At 41.7% G+C, this 14,682-nt stretch overlaps 1 protein-coding gene across 1 annotated transcript in view; it reads right to left on the bottom strand.

Annotated features, from left to right (window-relative positions):
* Positions 1 to 14,682, bottom strand: part of LOC120035715 — a 34,090-nt gene that overhangs the window by 18,269 nt on the left and 1,139 nt on the right. Inside the window, exon 3 of the mRNA XM_038982281.1 lies at positions 12,274 to 12,729. Coding sequence (XP_038838209.1) covers positions 12,274 to 12,729 — 456 coding nt within the window. The remainder of the gene's footprint in view (positions 1 to 12,273; positions 12,730 to 14,682) is intronic.

Here is a 14,682-nt window from a genome sequence, read left to right as displayed (position 1 = left end):
GGTTAAACTGTAGTAGGGTCCACATAGATACTAGTGATGCTGGTGTAGTCTATAGCTGAGCTGGTTAAACTGTAGTAGGGTCCACATAGATACTAGTCATGCTGGTGTAGTCTATAGCTGAGCTGGTTAAACTGTAGTAGGGTCCACATAGATACTAGTCATGCTGGTGTAGTCTATAGCTGAGCTGGTTAAACTGTAGTAGGGTCCACATAGATACTAGTCATGCTGGTGTAGTCTATAGCTGAGCTGGTTAAACTGTAGTAGGGTCCACATAGATACTAGTCATGCTGGTGTAGTCTATAACTGAGCTGGTTAAACTGTAGTAGGGTCCACATAGATACTAGTCATGCTGGTGTAGTCTATAGCTGAGCTGGTTAAACTGTAGTAGGGTCCACATAGATACTAGTCATGCTGGTGTAGTCTATAGCTGAGCTGGTTAAACTGTAGTAGGGTCCACATAGATACTAGTCATGCTGGTGTTGTCTATAGCTGAGCTGGTTAAACTGTAGTAGGGTCCACATAGATACTAGTCATGCTGGTGTAGTCTATAGCTGAGCAGGTTAAACTGTAGTAGGGTCTACATAGATACTAGTCATGCTGGTGTAGTCTATAGCTGAGCTGGTTAAACTGTAGTAGGGTCCACATAGATACTAGTCATGCTGGTGTAGTCTATAGCTGAGCTGGTTAAACTGTAGTAGGGTCCACATAGATACTAGTCATGCTGGTGTAGTCTATAGCTGAGCTGGTTAAACTGTAGTAGGGTCCACATAGATACTAGTCATGCTGGTGTAGTCTATAGCTGAGCTGGTTAAACTGTAGTAGGGTCCACATAGATACTAGTCATGCTGGTGTAGTCTATAGCTGAGCTGGTTAAACTGTAGTAGGGTCCACATAGATACTAGTCATGCTGGTGTAGTCTATAGCTGAGCTGGTTAAACTGTAGTAGGGTCCACATAGATACTAGTCATGCTGGTGTAGTCTATAGCTGAGCTGGTTAAACTGTAGTAGGGTCCACATAGATACTAGTCATGCTGGTGTAGTCTATAGCTGAGCTGGTTAAACTGTAGTAGGGTCCACATAGATACTAGTCATGCTGGTGTAGTCTATAGCTGAGCTGGTTAAACTGTTGTAGGGTCCACATAGATACTAGTCATGCTGGTGTAGTCTATAGCTGAGCTGGTTAAACTGTAGTAGGGTCCACATAGATACTAGTCATGCTGGTGTAGTCTATAGCTGAGCTGGTTAAACTGTAGTAGGGTCCACATAGATAATAGTCATGCTGGTGGTGATGGTCCCCAGATGTGATGATTCATTCTGCTCTGTTTTATCTACAATGATTTAACTGATTTGATCTTCAGAAGATGTTATGAATTAAAATTCAATGTTTTCATAATTTTGTAATTGCAATGTTTTAATCTTGTACATTTCCATGAATCATGATGTCTGGTGTTGATGTATATTGGTTGTCATTCAGAACCATTGATATGTTTTCTCAGTTGGTTCTCTGTCTCTATGTAATTCTCCTCAGTATCATTGATCAGCTTGTTGGTCCTAATTGATGTGTTCTCTGTCACCTGGAGCTGCATGGAAAATGGTCCAGGAACTAAAGGACAATTCAGGACTAGTCAGCCCACTACAAGCTGGTATCACTTACTTTCTACTAAACTATATGGACTGGTTTCCCAGACACAGATTAATCCTAGTCCTGGACTAAAAAGTATGTTCAATGTAGATGTCCAGGAAAGCGTCCCTAAATGTGTCATCTTTCATCCTCCCATACTGCTCAGTCCAGCAACATTAAACCTGTCCAGCAGGTGGTGCTATTGACCAAACAATAAAACCAGCAGATATCTTGACTTGCCACTCAGTATATCAGTAATGTTCAGAATAGTACTTTAATATCATTGGAGATTGATGGTCTTTTTAATCCACTATCCAGAGTCAGCAACAGATGAAGTTAGGTCTGCTACTGTTCAGTGATTAAATATGATTTATGGTGATGGGAAATAATAAAAAACACTAAACTTCATCAATTAATAGTTTTCCTTTGTTATTTATTCCAAGGTGTGTCTTTAACTTGTAAATGTATTGTGTGGAGGTGAGCTAGTGGTGTGGCTGATAGAATAGAATGAAAAGGGAGGAGGGGAGGAAGAGGGGAGGAGTGAAGGGCTGTTCAAGAAACCAGATGAGGAAGAGGAAGATGTTCAGGGGAATTACTGTCTCTGTTCCAAATGGTTCCCTATTCCCTACGTAGTGCACTACGGTGCTTCTGACCAGGTCTAAAGTAGTGTTCTACGTAGGGATTAGGGTGTTCTCATTCTAAATGGTCACTTTGTATTGATAGTCCATACTGGTCTTTACTATGGTTCTACATACAGTACCTGTATTGATAGTCCATACTGGGCTTTACTATGGTTCTACATACAGTATCTGTATTGATAGTCCATACTGGTCTTTACTATGGTTCTACATACAGTACCTGTATTGATAGTCCATACTGGTCTTTACTATGGTTCTACATACAGTACCTGTATTGATAGTCCATACTGGTCTTTACTATGGTTCTACATACAGTACCTGTATTGATAGTCCATACTGGTCTTTACTATGGTTCTACATACAGTACCTGTATTGATAGTCCATACTGGTCTTTACTATGGTTCTACATACAGTACCTGTATTGATAGTCCATACTGGTCTTTACTATGGTTCTACATACAGTATCTGTATTGATGAGGTCCCTAACCCACCCCCATACCCCTGAACCAGTCCTGTCTCCCATACCCCTGAACCAGCCCTGTCTCCCCATCCCCCTGAACCAGCCCTGTCTCCCCATCCCCCGAACCAGTCCTGTCTCCCCATACCCCTGAACCAGCCCTGTCTCCCCATACCTCTGAACCAGCCCTGTCTCCCCATACCTCTGAACCAGCCCTGTCTCCCCATACCTCTGAACCAGCCCTGTCTCCCCATACCCCTGAACCAGCCCTGTCTCCCCATCCCCCTGAACCAGCCCTGTCTCCCCATACCCCTGAACCAGCCCTGTCTCCCCATACCTCTGAACCAGCCCTGTCTCCCCATACCTCTGAACCAGCCCTGTCTCCCCATACCCCTGAACCAGCCCTGTCTCCCCATACCCCTGAACCAGCCCTGTCTCCCCATACCCCTGAACCAGTCCTGTCTCCCCATACCCCTGAACCAGCCCTGTCTCCCCATACCCCTGAACCAGCCCTGTCTCCCCATACCTCTGAACCAGCCCTGTCTCCCCATACCTCTGAACCAGCCCTGTCTCCCCATACCTCTGAACCAGCCCTGTCTCCCCATACCTCTGAACCAGCCCTGTCTCCCCATACCTCTGAACCAGCCCTGTCTCCCCATCCCCCTGAACCAGCCCTGTCTCCCCATACCTCTGAACCAGCCCTGTCTGCCCATACCTCTGAACCAGCCCTGTCTCCCCATACCTCTGAACCAGCCCTGTCTCCCCATCCCCCTGAACCAGCCCTGTCTCCCCATACCCCTGACCTGAACCAGTCCTGTCTCCCCATCCCCCATACCCCTGAACCAGCCCTGTCTCCCCATACCCCTGAACCAGCCCTGTCTCCCCATACCTCTGAACCAGCCCTGTCTCCCCATACCTCTGAACCAGCCCTGTCTCCCCTTACCTCTGAACCAGCCCTGTCTCCCCATCCCCCTGAACCAGCCCTGTCTCCCCATACCTCTGAACCAGCCCTGTCTCCCCATACCCCTCTCCCAACTGAAGAAGAAGGTGAGCAGCATTGTGTTGAATGACATGTCAGTTGGCATAATTGCAGGGGGTCTGTGAGAATTTATTTTATTATTATGAAAAGTATTAAAGATTAAGTCCTTTTCAATGATAATAATTCAAACAAAAAATATTTTTCCAGATAATGATCATTATATGAAACAAAAACAGCTTGTAGTTTTGGATGCTGGACAGTTTGAAGCATTGAATGACTCAGTCTGTATAAGTGACAGCCAATGTTAAAATAATACCTTCAAGTCATATGTCCAAGGTATTTGTGTTTGTCGCACTGCTTTGCTTTATCTTGGCCAGGTTGCATTTGTAAATGAGAACTTGTTCTCAACTAGCCTACCTGGTTAAATAAAGGTGGAATCAAATAAAATTCAAATGTCTCCATGGCTTTGATGCAGACTGAAATATGGTCGTTTATTGACATCTAGTGGTGGTGATCCGCTACTGCAGGTAATTTGGGTCATTATTCTGCAGGATTCAGTGCTGTTTAATTTTTTCAACAGAATGGTAGTAACTGACATTTTGGTTGTTATTACAAATAGTATTATATTATAGGATATATTGTCATATGAGTCATGTACTCTACAGAGCCAGGAATCTCTTCAAGTGATACAGTTTTGTCAGGGTGTGGAGGAAGAGGTGAAAGACAGTTCTGGCAGAACCAATGAGGATGGAGCAAATGAGAGAAGGTGCACAGAAAGACAAAGTGAGGATGCTGAAAAACAAGCTGATCAGTGACTTTGCTAGCAAGGAAGCTGGGCTCTTGGTGAGTAAGGCTGAGCAAGGGCCAGTGATAACTGTTAAATGGCAGGGCTATGGATATTGGATCACTACACACATGAGGCCCACAGGCAGAGAACAAGATATATCTCAAAGTAATGGCTGGATTGTCATAAAATATGTTGTTCACAATCAAGACCCCAAGTGGAAGAAACCTGTTGACTTGGTGACCTCTTGACCTTTCCTCTAGCGCCACCATCAGGCCTTTTAATTTCCATGTTGTTTTCCATTTCCACTTTTACAGCTGCTTATTCTGTCTTTGGTATGTATACTTAGTTAAAATATCTGCTGCTGATTTTATTATTTTGTTTGTTATATCATTCTATAGATGATCAAGTTCATTTATTTTAATTGAAGAGGTTATAATGTATATTTAAGTTATATTTATTTTAAGTTATTCATTAATGTTAAGAGAATTTTCCATTCAAGAATTTTCCCATTGAAATTACATTTAGACTGTAAAAGATGTCTTTTAGCACATTTCATCAAATAGTGAATTCCACTGTATGCAGAATGTTGCCTGTGTTATACCTTCACAGCTCACTGTCAGTAAATATCCTACAGTAAATATTGGACTACAAGAGTTGCAAGCCTGCAAAGGTAGAGTTATTTAAATCTTTGAATGGGTGGATTGTGTTCTGGAGGTGTGTGGTTACAGCAGTTGTGCAGGGTTGGTGTGGTGGTGGGGCCCAATGTGATATCTTTACATGGGGCCCCAAATCCATGACGGCGCCCCTGGGTGAAACTATAGTTTCACTCCTCCATATGTGCACAGCAATATGCCTTCTTTATTCCTTAAAGCAGAGAGCTCTTTACCATCTCTATGCTCCTATTATTAAGCTATGATATAGTTATATAGGTACATCTAATAGATCCTGCAGAGCATCATCAGAGCAAAGGGTGGCTACTTAAACAAATCCAAATATGTTTTATTTTTTTTCAAACACTTTTTTTTGTTGGTTAATACGTGATTATATGTTATTTCAAAGTTGATGTCTTCACTATTATTCCACAATGTAGAAAATAAAGAAAAACCCTTGAATGAGAAGGTGTGTTCAAACTTTTACCTGGTACTGTATGTCAAGACAACGTTAGCGGTGTGACTTCTCAGAAATGTTCATCTGTTTCCCAGAACTGCCTGTTGCGCTCTTGTCCAGCGGGCTGGTATCATTTGCAATGGATGTAAAAACAGACTTTGTTGACTTGTGAGGCCAGTGGTGTACATGGTGAGTTAAGACAATCAGAAATCAGACATTGCCAAATGGGCACTTTCCTACATCTGAATGCCTTCTGGAGAGAGACACACCATAACTTCACCACCTCCCCTTCTTCTTGAGGCAAAATGTTAAATTATATTCATGACACATTATCTTCACACCTGTTTAAGGCGATTTTCACTGACAGTCGAAACTCAATCAACTACACCTACTGTCACGCCCTGACCATAGAGCCCTTGGTTCTCTATGGTGTAGTAGGTCAGGGCGTGACTAGGGGGTGTTCTAGGTTATATATTTCTATGTTGGTGCTCTTGGTATGGTTCCCAATTAGAGGCAGCTGATGTTGGTTGTCTCTAATTGGGGATCATACTTAAGGGTTCCCTGTTCCCACCTGCTCTGTGGGATATTGTTTTGAGTGAGAGCTTGGTGCACCTCAGTAGGTCGTTGTTTGTTTCTTGGTTTGTTTTAAGTTTCTCTAAAAATAAAGATGTGGAACTCCAATCACACTGCACCTTGGTCCGTCTCTCCACACGCCGTGACAGACACATTATCTACACACAATCACGCTGCACCTTGGTCTGTCTCTCCACACGCCGTGACAGACACATTATCTACACACAATCACGCTGCACCTTGGTCTGTCTCTCCACACGCCGTGACAGACACATTATCTACACACAATCACACTGCACCTTGGTCTGTCTCTCCACACGCCGTGACAGACACATTATCTACACACAATCACGCTGCACCTTGGTCTGTCTCTCCACACGCCGTGACAGACACATTATCTACACACAATCACGCTGCACCTTGGTCTGTCTCTCCACACGCCCGTGACAGACACATTATCTTCACACATGTTTAAGGCGCTTTTCACTGACAGTCTCAACTCAATCAACTACACCTACTGCCATGCCCGCTAACCAAATCGCAGGCTTCCCAAACACTCTGGGGGGATTTGAAACAATCCACAGCATTTATTTTAATGAAGTGGATGTTCCTCTGTGGCTAAGATGCTCCCTGGTGAAGTATTTTTATAATGTTATTTAGAGGAGTAATTCTATAATGTTGGTGAAACATCACGTTACTTTAGGCCAATCCAGCATCCTAACTGTGCACTGTGAACGTGCTAACTTTCCTTTCCATTTCACAAGAAGCTGAAACCAGAGATCTGTAAATAATGATGAGATGCTCATGTCTCCGCCCTAACAATGGGGGTCTTAGACTCTACACCGGTTATAAAGAGGATTCATGTGCTTCATTTGAAGGAGTTATTTGGCCACTTTAGTACAGACCTTGTCAAAACATATAGGACTATGGGCTAGGCTACATGAGGTGTGATACTAACCTTATTAAAACATATAGGACTAGGCTACATGAGGTGTGATACTAACCTTATTAAAACATATAGGACTATGGACTAGCCTACATGAGGTGTGATACTAACCTTATTAAAACATATAGGACTATGGGCTAGGCTACATGAGGTGTGATGCTAACCTTATTAAAACATATAGGACTATGGGCTAGGCTACATGAGGTGTGATACTAACCTTATTAAAACATATAGGGCTATGGGCTAGGCTACATGAGGTGTGATACTAACCTTATTAAAACATATAGGACTATGGGCTAGGCTACATGAGGTGTGATACTAACCTTATTAAAACATATAGGACTAGGCTACATGAGGTGTGATACTAACCTTATTAAAACATATAGGACTAGGCTACATGAGGTGTGATACTAACCTTATTAAAACATATAGGACTATGGGCTAGCATACATGAGGTGTGATACTAACCTTATTAAAACATATAGGACTATGGGCTAGCATACATGAGGTGTGATACTAACCTTATTAAAACATATAGGACTATGGGCTAGGCTACATGAGGTGTGATACTAACCTTATTAAAACATATAGGACTATGGGCTAGGCTACATGAGGTGTGATACTAACCTTATTAAAACATATAGGACTATGGGCTAGGCTACATGAGGTGTGATACTAACCTTATTAAAACATATAGGACTATGGGCTAGGCTACATGAGGTGTGATACTAACCTTATTAAAACATATAGGACTATGGGCTAGACTACATGAGGTCTGATACTAACCTTATTAAAACATATAGGACTAGGCTACATGAGGTGTGATACTAACCTTATTAAAACATATAGGACTATGGGCTAGGCTACATGAGGTGTGATACTAACCTTATTAAAACATATAGGACTATGGGCTAGGCTACATGAGGTGTGATACTAACCTTATTAAAACATATAGGACTATGGGCTAGGCTACATGAGGTGTGATACTGACCTTATTAAAACATATAGGACTATGGGCTAGGCTACATGAGGTGTGATACTAACCTTATTAATACATATAGGACTATGGGCTAGGCTACATGAGGTGTGATACTAACCTTATTAAAACATATAGGACTAGGCTACATGAGGTGTGATACTAACCTTATTAAAACATATAGGACTATGGACTAGGCTACATGAGGTGTGATACTAACCTTATTGAAACATATAGGACTATGGGCTAGGCTACATGAGGTGTGATACTAACCTTATTAAAACATATAGGACTATGGGCTAGGCTACATGAGGTGTGATACTGACCTTATTAAAACATATAGGACTATGGGCTAGGCTACATGAGGTGTGATACTAACCTTATTAATACATATAGGACTATGGGCTAGGCTACATGAGGTGTGATACTAACCTTATTAAAACATATAGGACTAGGCTACATGAGGTGTGATACTAACCTTATTAAAACATATAGGACTATGGACTAGGCTACATGAGGTGTGATACTAACCTTATTAAAACATATAGGACTATGGGCTAGGCTACATGAGGTGTGATACTAACCTTACTAAAACATATAGGACTATGGGCTAGGCTACATGAGGTGTGATACTAACCTTATTAAAACATATAGGACTAGGCTACATGAGGTGTGATACTAACCTTATTAAAACATATAGGACTATGGGCTAGGCTACATGAGGTTTGATACTAACCTTATTTAAACATATAGGACTATGGGCTAGGCTACATGAGGTGTGATACTAACCTTAATAAAACATATAGGGCTATGGGCTAGGCTACATGAGGTGTGATACTAACCTTATTAAAACATATAGGGCTATGGGTTAGGCTACATGAGGTGTGATACTAACCTTATTAAAACATATAGGACTAGGATACATGAGGTGTGATACTAACCTTATTAAAACATATAGGGCTATGGGCTAGGCTACATGAGGTGTGATACTAACCTTATTAAAACATATAGGGCTATGGGTTAGGCTACATGAGGTGTGATACTAACCTTATTAAAACATATAGGACTATGGGCTAGGCTACATGAGGTGTGATACTAACCTTATTAAAACATATAGGACTATGGGCTAGGTTACATGAGGTGTGATACTAACCTTATTAAAACATATAGGACTATGGGCTAGGCTACATGAGGTGTGATACTAACCTTATTAAAACATATAGGACTATGGGCTAGGCTACATGAGGTGTGATACTAACCTTATTAAAACATATAGGGCTAGGTTACATGAGTTGTGATACTAACCTTATTAAAACATATAGGACTATGGGCTAGGCTAAATGAGGTGTGATACTAACCTTATTAAAACATATAGGACTATGCTACATGAGGTGTGATACTAACCTTAATAAAACATATAGGACTATGGGCTAGACTACATGAGGTGTGATACTAACCTTATTAAAACATATAGGACTATGGGCTAGGCTACATGAGGTGTGATACTAACCTTAATAAAACATATAGGACTATGGGCTAGGCTACATGAGGTGTGATACTAACCTTATTAAAACATATAGGACTATGGGCTAGGCTAAATGAGGTGTGATACTAACCTTATTAAAACATATAGGACTATGCTACATGAGGTGTGATACTAACCTTAATAAAACATATAGGACTATGGGCTAGGCTACATGAGGTGTGATACTAACCTTATTAAAACATAAAGGACTATGGGCTAGGCTACATGAGATGTGATACTAACCTTATTAAAACATATAGGGCTATGGACTAGGCTACATGAGGTGTGATACTAACCTTATTAAAACATATAGGGCTATGGGCTAGGCTACATGAGGTGTGATACTAACCTTATTAAAACATATAGGACTATGGGCTAGGCTACATGAGGTGTGATACTAACCTTATTAAAACATATAGGACTATGGACTAGCCTACATGAGGTGTGATACTAACCTTATTAAAACATATAGGACTATGGGCTAGGCTACATGAGGTGTGATACTAACCTTATTAAAACATATAGGACTATGGGCTAGGCTACATGAGGTGTGATACTAACCTTATTAAAACATATAGGACTATGGGCTAGGCTACATGAGGTGTGATACTAACCTTATTAAAACATATAGGGCTAGGCTACATGAGGTGTGATACTAACCTTATTAAAACATATAGGACTAGGATACATGAGGTGTGATACTAACCTTATTAAAACATATAGGGCTATGGGCTAGGCTACATGAGGTGTGATACTAACCTTATTAAAACATATAGGGCTATGGGTTAGGCTACATGAGGTGTGATACTAACCTTATTAAAACATATAGGACTATGGGCTAGGCTACATGAGGTGTGATACTAACCTTATTAAAACATATAGGACTATGGGCTAGGTTACATGAGGTGTGATACTAACCTTATTAAAACATATAGGACTATGGGCTAGGCTACATGAGGTGTGATACTAACCTTATTAAAACATATAGGACTATGGGCTAGGCTACATGAGGTGTGATACTAACCTTATTAAAACATATAGGGCTAGGTTACATGAGTTGTGATACTAACCTTATTAAAACATATAGGACTATGGGCTAGGCTAAATGAGGTGTGATACTAACCTTATTAAAACATATAGGACTATGCTACATGAGGTGTGATACTAACCTTATTAAAACATATAGGACTATGGGCTAGGCTACATGAGGTGTGATACTAACCTTATTAAAACATATAGGGCTAGGTTACATGAGTTGTGATACTAACCTTATTAAAACATATAGGACTATGGGCTAGGCTAAATGAGGTGTGATACTAACCTTATTAAAACATATAGGACTATGCTACATGAGGTGTGATACTAACCTTAATAAAACATATAGGACTATGGGCTAGACTACATGAGGTGTGATACTAACCTTATTAAAACATATAGGACTATGGGCTAGGCTACATGAGGTGTGATACTAACCTTAATAAAACATATAGGACTATGGGCTAGGCTACATGAGGTGTGATACTAACCTTATTAAAACATATAGGACTATGGGCTAGGCTAAATGAGGTGTGATACTAACCTTATTAAAACATATAGGACTATGCTACATGAGGTGTGATACTAACCTTAATAAAACATATAGGACTATGGGCTAGGCTACATGAGGTGTGATACTAACCTTATTAAAACATAAAGGACTATGGGCTAGGCTACATGAGATGTGATACTAACCTTATTAAAACATATAGGGCTATGGACTAGGCTACATGAGGTGTGATACTAACCTTATTAAAACATATAGGGCTATGGGCTAGGCTACATGAGGTGTGATACTAACCTTATTAAAACATATAGGACTATGGGCTAGGCTACATGAGGTGTGATACTAACCTTATTAAAACATATAGGACTATGGACTAGCCTACATGAGGTGTGATACTAACCTTATTAAAACATATAGGACTATGGGCTAGGCTACATGAGGTGTGATACTAACCTTATTAAAACATATAGGACTATGGGCTAGGCTACATGAGGTGTGATACTAACCTTATTAAAACATATAGGACTATGGGCTAGGCTACATGAGGTGTGATACTAACCTTATTAAAACATATAGGGCTAGGCTACATGAGGTGTGATACTAACCTTATTAAAACATATACCTTAAACTGATGAATAGTTAATCTGGTACCTTAAAATGATGAATAGTTAGCCTGGTCCCTTAAACTGATGAATAGTTAGCCTGGTCCCTTAAACTGATGAATAGTTAATCTGGTCCCTTAAACTGATGAATAGTTAATCTGGTCCCTTAAACTGATGAATAGTTAATCTGGTTCCTTAAACTGATGAATAGTTAGCCTGGTCCCTTAAACTGATGAATAGTTAGCCTGGTCCCAGGTTAGTTTGTGCTGTTTTGCCAACTCCTTTGGTATTTTGCAATACAGCACAAACAGATCTGGGACCAGGCTAATGAACAGTCTGTATTCAAATCTAAGTAAATGTTTTGATGGCTTCCGGTCTACGCAGTTCGTTGACTGTAACATCAGCTAAACGTTTCAGCACCTCTCCCCATTTCTCCTGGTCCTCCTCTCTCTCCTGGACCTTGGCCTGGTGGGCAGAGTAGACTATGCCCAGGATGAGGCTGTCAAAGCAGGGTGCAGCCTCCAGGTCCTTCACCATCTGCTCCATGGAAGAGAGGGTCTTGGGGATGTTGTGGTTGATGCGAGCCAGGAAGGCCCGTCCCTGCCTCATAGATGCCATCTCCAGGTCCTTCACCATCTGCTCCATGGAAGAGAGGGTCTTGGGGATGTTGTGGTTGATGCGAGCCAGGAAGGCCCGTCCCTGCCTCATAGATGCCATCTCCAGGTCCTTCACCATCTGCTCCATGGAAGAGAGGGTCTTGGGGATGTTGTGGTTGATGCGAGCCAGGAAGGCCCGTCCCTGCCTCATGGATGCCATCTCCAGGTCCTTCACCATCTGCTCCATGGAAGAGAGGATCTTGGGGATGTTGTGGTTGATGCGAGCCAGGAAGGTCCGTCCCTGCCTCATAGATGACATCTCCAGGTCCAGCAAGATGATGTTGTTGTCTTTGTCGATCTCTACTCCACCCAACAAGAACTATATGGAGAGGAAAGAAACTAACGATCGGTGAAATGTGGGTAGATAATAACATATGTATAAGAAAGAAGTTTAGGAGTGAGCTGATATTTTTTTTATTTTATTTATTTAACCTTTATTTAACCAGGTAGGCAAATTGAGAACACGTTCTCATTTACAATTGCGACCTGGCCAAGATAAAGCAAAGCAGTTCGACACATACAACAACACATAGTTACACATGGAGTAAAACAAACATATAGTCAATAATACAGTGAAAAAAAATAAGTCTATATACAATGTGAGCAAGTGAGGTGAGATAAGGGAGGTGAAGGCAAACAAATATATGTATAAATAAATAAAAATATAAAAAGGCCATGGAGGCGAAGTGAGTACAACACAGCAAGTAAAATAAAAACTAAAAAACACTGGAATGGTTGGTTTGCAGTGGAAGAAAGTGCAAAGTAGAGACAGAAATAATGGGGTGCAAAGGAGCAAAATAAATTAATAAATAAATACAGTAGGTAAAGAGGTAGTTGTTTGGGCTAAATTGTAGATGGGTTATGTACAGGTGCAGTAATCTATGAGCTGCTCTGACAGCTGGTGCTTAAAGCTAGTGAGGGAGATAGGTGTTTCCAGTTTCAGAGATTTTTGTAGTTCGTTCCAGTCATTGGCAGCAGAGAACTGGAAGGAGAGGCGTCCAAAGGAAGAATTGGTTTTGGGGGTGACTAGAGAGATATACCTGCTGGAGCGCGTGCTACAGGTAGGTGCTGCTATGGTGACCAGCGAGCTGAGATAAGGGGGGACTTTACCTAGCAGGGTCTTGTAGATGACCTGGGTTTGGCGACGAGTATGAAGCGAGGGCCAGCCAACGAGAGTGTACAGGTCGCAGTGGTGGGTAGTATATGGGGCTTTGGTGACAAAACGGATGGCACTGTGATAGACTGCATCCAATTTATTGAGTAGGGTTTTGGAGGCTATTTTGTAAATGACATCACCGAAGTCGAGGATTGGTAGGATGGTCAGTTTTACAAGGGTATGTTTGGCAGCATGAGTAAAGGATGCTTTGTTGCGGAATAGGAAGCCAATTCTAGATTTGACTTTGGATTGGAGATGTTTGATGTGGGTCTGGAAGGAGAGTTTACAGTCTAACCAGACACCTAGGTATTTGTAGTTGTCCACATATTCTAAGTCAGAGCCGTCCAAAGTAGTGATGTTGGACAGGCGGGCAGGAGCAGGCAGCGATCGGTTGAAGAGCATGCATTTGGTTTTACTTGTATTTAAGAGCAGTTGGAGGCCACGGAAGGAGAGTTGTATGGCATTGAAGCTCGCCTGGAGGGTTGTTAACACAGTGTCAAAAGAAGGGCCAGAAGTATACAGAATAGTGTCGTCTGCGTAGAGGTGGATCAGAGAATCACCAGCAGCAAGAGCGACATCATTGATGTAAACAGAGAAGAGAGTCGGTCCAAGAATTGAACCCTGTGGCACCCCCATAGAGACTGCCAGAGGCCCGGACAACAGACCCTCCGATTTGACACACTGAACTCGATCAGAGAAGTAGTTGGTGAACCAGGCGAGGCAATCGTTAGAGAAACCAAGGCTGTCGAGTCTGCCAATGAGGATGTGGTGATTGACAGAGTCAAAAGCCTTGGCCAGGTCAATGAATACAGCTGCACAGTATTGTTTCCTATCGATGGCGGTTACGATATCGTTTATGACCTTGAGCGTGGCTGAGGTGCACCCATGACCAGCTCTGAAACCAGATTGCATAGCGGAGAAGGTGTGGTGTGATTCGAAATGGTCGGTAATCTGTTTGTTGACTTGGCTTTCGAAGACCTTAGAAAGGCAGGGTAGGATAGATATAGGTCTGTAGCAGTATGGGTGAGCAGAGGAAAAACAAAGAGTTTAAGACAACATGTCCATTAAAGTGTAGCCTGGTCCCAGACCGGTTTGTGTTTTCTTGCTGACTTTGAT

This window comes from Salvelinus namaycush, unplaced genomic scaffold (genome assembly GCF_016432855.1).
Source record: "Salvelinus namaycush isolate Seneca unplaced genomic scaffold, SaNama_1.0 Scaffold11, whole genome shotgun sequence".
NCBI classification, from domain to species: Eukaryota; Metazoa; Chordata; class Actinopteri; order Salmoniformes; family Salmonidae; genus Salvelinus; species Salvelinus namaycush.
This window is presented reverse-complemented; position numbering and strand designations above follow the sequence as displayed.